The sequence below is a fragment of the Tympanuchus pallidicinctus genome, unplaced genomic scaffold, assembly GCF_026119805.1.
Source record: "Tympanuchus pallidicinctus isolate F22 unplaced genomic scaffold, pur_lepc_1.0 scaffold46, whole genome shotgun sequence".
Lineage (NCBI taxonomy): Eukaryota > Metazoa > Chordata > Aves > Galliformes > Phasianidae > Tympanuchus > Tympanuchus pallidicinctus.
Window position 1 is genome coordinate 740,359 of NW_026294765.1, and position 7,156 is coordinate 747,514.

Genomic DNA, 7,156 nt, shown 5'->3' on the forward strand with positions numbered 1-7,156 from the left:
GCCCTGTTTGGAAACTGTCCTTTGGCTCTGCAGCTGGCCAGGGCAGGAGAACAAAATTGGGATTTTTCAGTCATTTTCTGCATGGAAAATGTTAACAAGAAAAAGGCATATCCCCAGAGGGCATGGCAGCTTCAGGGTTGGGTTTGTTGCCCCCACAAATGCCAATGAGGACATGAGTGGGCCCTGCACTAGCTCTAGGTGTAACGGGACCGGTGCTGCCGAGCAACTGGATCTGAGTGCAGACCAAAGAAACCAGAGCTGTAGAGAGTGCACTAAGAACAATGACCAAGAAAAGGCCAAAAATAAAGGCAATTAGGGAAAAATAAAAAAATAAAAAGCAATTTTCCAGCAGGTGCATTTAGAGATCTTATCCCCCGCCGGGATGAGAAACCAATTTCCTTATAAATTAGAAAGACTTCAGCTAAGTGGAGGTTCCCCACCTCAGCCCTATAGATCCCCCACTGCAATGTGTGGGTGAGCAATTTCACTTTTGGTTCCATAATCCTGGTGAGCATCTCCCTGCTTCCCAATGGAAGTTAATTTGGAGGATGTCAAAGCTCCAACCTCCAAATTTTTGCCTGTTGTGGGGCTCCTCCTCCTTGCCTTGCCTTTTCCTTGCCGTTTTCCTCCCCTCCCCTCCTCTCCTTTTCCCTTTCCCTCCTTTTCCTTTTCCTTTTCCTTTTCCTTTTCCTTTTCCTTTTCCTTTTCCTTTTCCTTTTCCTTTTCCTTTTCCTTTTCCTTTTCCTTTTCCTTTTCCTTTTCCTTTTCCTTTTCCTCTTTCCCTTCCCTTCCCTTCCCTTCCCTTCCCTTCCTTTCCCTTCCCTTTCTTTCCTCTTTCCCTTTCTCCTCTCCTTCCCCTTCCCCTTTCCCTTCCCTTTCCCTTCCCTTCCCTTCCCTTCCCTTCCCTTCCCTTCCCTTCCCTTCCCTTCCCTTCCCTTCCCTTCCCTTCCCTTCCCTTCCCTTCCCTTCCCTTCCCTTCCCTTCCCTTTCTTTCCTCTTTCCCTTTCTCCTCTCCTTCCCCTTCCCCTTCCCCTTTCCCTTCCCTTTTTCTAACACAAAACCTGTTACCTTTCCTCTCTGCAAACCCACATCTGCTCACCCTGCAGCCTCGATGCTCCCAGGTGAAATTCCAGAGATTTGCCTACAGCTGGGCCACAAAACAGCCCAAATCTGATGTTTTAGAGTGTTAATACAGCTCTGAGGACAAAGGGAGAGGGAAGGGATTTCCTGATGTGCAATGGCTGCGAGAAAACCCAGACCAAAAAAAAAATGCAGAAGAAAACAAAAAACTCCATCTCCTTGATACATCTGATGTTGTGTTGCTGAGAGCAGGGAATTCAGGGTGCTTTCAGAAGGATTTCCAGCAGCATCCCCCCCTGCCATCCAGCCAGCACCCAGGAGGAGGAGCATGAAGTATATCCGAGCAGCAGCAGGGGTGAAGCAAAGCCATTGCAACAACCTGCAGCAGTCAGCGTGCACTGCTGAGTGCAATCGGTGCCCCTGGAGCACCCCGGGGTGACGTGGGGAGCAACGCTGAGCCTCAAGCTTCCTTTAAGCTCACAGTGACATTGGTGAATGTGTTTTGAAAGCATCTCTTCCTGCAAGTGGAGGCCATGGCCAGCGCGGGGGGAGCACAGGATGGGGTTTGGGAGTGTTCACAGAGCCCCCAGCAGTGCCAGGAGATGGAAACGGAGCCCTGCAAGCCCCCACCGCTGCCAGGAAAAGCTTGGAGGTAACAAACTGCTCTGCAAACATCTCCCCAAATTCACTTCCCGGCTGCAACCCGCTTAGAATGCTCCAGCCCAAAGTGTTGCACCGCAGTGAGACTTGTGGTTGCAGCAGGGCAATATCGTTCCCCGGGGGGTAGGGAGGCAAATCTGGGCTGAAGTCTGATGATGCTGGAAGCAGAAACCGGTGGGTTTTGAGAAAGTCAGCGTTATTTCAGTACCGTTCATAGCAGCAGGTTTGGAGGTGCAGGTTTGCACCAAGTCTGGACAGAATGGGGAAGTGCAGCCCCATGGGTGGCCCCTTCTCACTGCTCCCCGCTCAGCGTTTGTGTGCTTCCCTCTTTGTGCACAGACTTCTGGATCCCCCTGATCCAAGATCCCAGATCCAGATCCAAGATCAGAGCCCAAGTCCCTGCTTGGGCTGGGAAGAAAGTTTTCCTGCTCTCACTCCACACCCCCCCCCCCCCCCATCCCCATCCACCTTGGGGCCACCAACCAGGGACCAGCGGGGCAGACCAGGGGTGCACCCCATCCTTCTGCAAACACCCACCAGCATGCAAAGGCCCCATCAACTTCCACCAGCAGAACAGGGCGTGCAGTCACAGGGAACCCAAACTCCCTGCTTTTCACAAAAGCACGCAGACACCGCCTCCCTGTCCACTGCTTCCCCTTTTTCTTTACTCTCTGGAGCCGACAGCGGAAGCCCTTTGGGGGCCGTGTGCTGACTCCCAGCTCTGTGCAGGGCCATGGCACGCGCTCGCTGTGCCAGCCTGGACCTGGGGGGCTCTATAGCAAACGCCCCCTTGTTGGACACCCTGGAGGAGCACCCACCTCAGACTCCCACCTCAGCCCTCATCTACAGCAACGTGGGTGAGTGACAGCCCGGCATCCAGCCAGAGGGGTGGAGGGGTGCTCAGCACTGGGTTTTGTGTGTGCTTTTGAGGGGAAAAACATGGGGTGAATAATTTCTCTCTCCGCAGGAGAGCTGCGTGCCCACCTCGTCCCCACCAAGGCCAGCCGAGGGGATGGAGCCAGGAGAGCCCCCCCACAGCCCAGCCATGACCCTCTGCCTCCTCCCTTGCCCCAAAAGCGGCTGCAGCGAGCTGAGTCCCTCCCTGAGCCAGGCACATGGCAGCCCTACCACCGAGACCCCCCACCACAACTCGGCAGCCCTTGTCCTCAACACAAGGACGCGGCACCCAGAAAGCCCCTGATCAAATCACAGAGCCTGGGGGACACCCGGGGGGTTGTTCTGATGCCCAACCTGGCTGATCTGACATTTGGGACAGGGGACGCGGTGCTGGGCCCGATCCTACAAGGTCTGGAGGACCGGACAGGGCTGTGTGAGGCCATGGTGGGCTGCCACGCTGCTGGCCTGGCCCGGCTCTGTGCCCACGCCATGGAGGGGCTGATGGGGTCCTGGGGGGGGCTGCAGGCCAAGCTGGCAGGGCAGGGCTGGGCTGCGCTCAGGGTGCTGCAGCAGGAGCCATGTTGCCAGAGCGGGGACGCCTGGTATTACCGTGTGGGGGTCACCTTTAGGAAAGAACAGCTGGAGCTCGCAGCCAAGGTAAGGGAGGTTGGGACAGCAGGAGGGGGCTGCAGGCAGAGGGAGCCCTGGGTGGGTGAGTAGGATGGACGGCAATTGGGTGGTTCCTCTTTGGCACCCACTTCTTCATTTGCAAAACAAAGTGGTGCTGAAGGCTCTTGCACATCCAAGGGAGCAAAGGTCCCAGGATGACACAGCTGGGGAAGGTGCACAAGGCCTCGAGGGGTGAGCAGACGTGGAGCAGGGCTGGGTGTCCTGACAGTGTGGGGTGAGAGGCAGCACAGCAGCTTTGCAGCATGGCTGGGGCTGACCCCCCTCTTTATACCCTGCTTCTTCATAGAATCACAGAATGGTTTGAGTTGAAAGGGACACTGAAAGGCCATCTGGTCTCACCCTCTGCACTGAACAGGGACACCCACAGCTCCATCAGGCATTCAAAGCCCCATCATTCAACCTTGGGTGTCTGCAGGGATGGGACATCCCTGTCTGGACAACAGGAGCCAGTGTCTCCCCACCCTTATCATAGAAAACTTCTTTCTCATATCCAATCTGATTTCATGCTCCAAGCTGTCTCAGCATGCACCAAAGGGCGCAGGGGAGCCCATGCACTGTGCATGGGTAGGAGCTGCACATGGGTAGGAGCTGCATGATGGCCTGGCTCAGGACAGGTTCCATCCCAGGACATCTGCCCCTTCCCCATCTCTCCTTGCAGGTCCTCAAGCCAGGCTGCTGCAGCACGGAGATGCAGAGCTCCCTTGGATCACATTGCAGCATCCAGCGCATCATCAGCCGCTTCACCGACCGCCTCCCAGGGGCGTTGGTGCTCCCAGGTCACCCCGGTGAGCAGGGATTGTCCCCAGGCTGCCCTGCTGTTCCCCGTGTCCTGCAGGTCCTCCTTTGCCCAGATGTGCCCTACCAGACCCTGGCAGACTTTGTGGAGAGCTCCCGTGCACTGCATAGGAGCAGCCCTGGGCACTATGAACGCCTGGCGTGCCTCCTGCTCCTGCAGCTGTGCACAGGGCTGGAGCACCTCAGGGTGCAGAACGTGGGGCAGGGTGACATCTGCTCTGAGAACCTGTTGCTGGTGCAGTGCCCGTGTCCCCCTAGCAGCCAGCGGGACAAGGAGGGGTCTGTGGGGCTGTCCCTTCCAAGGCTGCTCATCAGCAACTTCTTCAAGGTGAAAGATAAGACCAGGCCTTGTTCCACCAGCCAAGAGTGGGACTGGACCAAGGGGTCTGCTGCTCTCCCCACCCCGATGGCAGATGAGCTGAACGTAGGCATGCTGATCTATAAGATCTTGCATGTGGATATCTCTCTGGAAAACGCTTTGGATCTGAGAAGAAATCAGCTTCCTGCAATCCCCTCCCTGTCCATCTATTCCACGGGACTCAAGCATTTGACCACGCTGCTTCTCCACCGAGATCCATGCAAGAGGGTCTCCATCAAGGAAGCCAGGCACATCCTGCAGGTCCTGCTCTGGGGGCCTCGCCAGGAGCTCTTTGCTAAGAGCAGGAAGACGCTGGCCCTGCTCCAGAGCTGGCTGGAGATGAAGAGAGCATTGCTGCTGCTGAAGTTGGCTGAGAAGGCGGCTGGAGGGAGCCCTGGCCTCGAGGACTGGCTGTGCTGCCAGTACTTTGTGGAGGCCACCGAGCACATGCTCTACCAAGTCACCCAGACTCTTTACAAGCCATAAAGACCAACCTGCTCAGAAGGTTCCCCTTCAAAGCCAAGAGCCCACGGAGGCTCCAGCTCTCATCTCCCCAACTAAAGCTGGTCCTGGCTAGGAAAACTCATTTCCAAATCTGAAACTGCTCCCACACAGCACACAAACAGACCTAAGCAAGTAAGGACCAAACTCTCAGCACAGTACCTTGGCTGCCACGATGCAGATGTGTTTTTGCATCCTCAGCTGATTTTTGCTCAGTGCTTTGAATCCAGCTTATCAGAGCCTCTCAGCAAAGATAGCTGGATGGAAGGCACAGGATGAAGCAGCAGCTCAGCAGCTCATTGCCCTGAGTTAAAGCGAATAAAGCTCAGACTTTTCCCAAAAATCCCTCCTCCTGCACGGCTGCTGTCATTGTTTTAAATAACAATACGAAACAATACATTATTGCTCACTAAAGACACACTTATGGGAGGAGAAAAGCAACAGATCATACAGCCACGTCCTTTTTAGGAACAGCTTGTGGCACAGTCACAAATAGAAATGACATTCAGAGGAGGAAATAAAGCAGCCACACAGCTTCAATAAAACCCAGAGCTGAACCTCTTAAATTCTGCTCCTTTCTATGCTTTCTTACAGTGCTATGCACCCTGGGGATCTAACGTGGGAGGATCACGAAGCTGAAGTTCACTGCTCTGTGGCGATGAGCTGGAGCTGCAGTGAGCACTTGGTGGGTTTGTGGCTGCTGGGAGATGCTTTGCAGGTCTGTAAGAGACCCATTCGGGGTCCTACCAGGAGCCAGCAACCAGCACATCCCGTGCATTGCATAGTGATACCTCAAGGTGCATGGGATGTGCAGAAGTCCACGTGAGAAAGACAGAAATTTGATCAACCCAAAGGCCTGGCTGCAGCACGTGGGGTGGCAGAGAGGGATCGGCACATCGGGGGCACAAGTCCATTGCACGCAGCACTGGGCTGCACAGCACCTCCTCCCCTCAAACAGGGCTTGCTGGGAAGCACTGCTCACTCGTGGGCAAGATGCTTCCATCTGACTCAGGCTGTGACTCAGCTGGGAGCAGTGCTGCACACAGCCACACAACCACACCTGTCCAGGGCAGTGCAAAGCGACCCGTCTCAAGGACACAAACACTGCACATGCAGTCATTCACCTCAGACCCCAACCCGGCCTGCACAGAGGGCGGGGTGTCATGCAAGGCCCTGCTTGGGAAGCTGGTATAATTATTAACTGAGTAATTATTAATCTGCTCACAGCTATCAGCTGACAGCAGCAGAGCAGTTGCTGCAGGCTGTGTGCACAGGGAGAAAAATGCTCCCAGTCAGCAGGTTCCTACCTTGTCCCCTTGGTGTGCTGCTTCCCCAGGGCGCTGCTTTCTTCCAGCCCAGCATGGAAGCATGCTCCATCCCCATCCATTTTCATGGCCATGGGCTCAGGGCCGTACCCAGCTGAAATCACAGACCTTTCCTGCGAGCATCCCTGCCCCGAACATCTCCCAAAGCAAAGCAGCACTGGAAGTGAGACAAAAGACGGCCAGGTCCTTTGGATCAGAGATGAGAAGAAATGGAGATAAGCAAGCTCCTTGCCCAAACACAACCCACACAGCCCTCTCCCAAAGCCAGCATTCTCCCAGTCAGAGCCTTTGGGCCAGAACCACATGGAGGCATTGCCCTGCGTCCTGTAGTATCATGCATGGCTACAAGATGGCAGTAAGAGCCCTGGCAGCACAGCCTGCTTGGGCATTTCACCATGAAAAAATAAACAAACTGCTCTGAATGCCCATTCCAGCCCCAGGCTGGCCGGATCCTGCACTGCTGCCACTTGCATCCCCAGTTCTGGCTTCCACCTGACCACCACCATCAGTGAACCTCTCCCCTTTTGCTAAGTGGCTCAGAATACCCACGGTCAGCAGGTTTGTTGGGAACCACAGCCTCAGAGCAGAGCTTGGGCTCTGTGTTGGCACACCCTGCAGAAAGCAGGCAACAGCAGCGCAGCTGCAGCGCATGGGAGGAAAAGAGATTCCTCTAGAGAACCCTCTTAGCAATTTCAGGCCTTTGCCAACTTGGTGGGGAAAAGCAGAAACATCCTCTCCCCCTCCACTCCATCTCCCTCATCCTTCTGTTTTGCTGCTGGCAAGTTCACAGCTCTCCCAAAAAACAATACAGGAAGAGCAGGATTACAAGGCTGTAAGCACTCAGCAGGGG

At 55.2% G+C, this 7,156-nt stretch overlaps 1 protein-coding gene across 1 annotated transcript; it reads left to right on the forward strand.

Annotated features, from left to right (window-relative positions):
* Positions 1 to 1,116: 1,116 nt before the first annotated feature.
* Positions 1,117 to 5,555, forward strand: PEAK3 (PEAK family member 3). The gene is made up of 4 exons (XM_052702691.1): positions 1,117 to 1,732; positions 2,470 to 2,597; positions 2,708 to 3,294; positions 3,986 to 5,555. The coding sequence occupies exons 1-4, from the start codon at positions 1,614 to 1,616 to the stop codon at positions 4,964 to 4,966; spliced, it is 1,815 nt and encodes a 604-aa protein (XP_052558651.1). The 5' UTR covers positions 1,117 to 1,613; the 3' UTR covers positions 4,967 to 5,555.
* Positions 5,556 to 7,156: the final 1,601 nt, after the last annotated feature.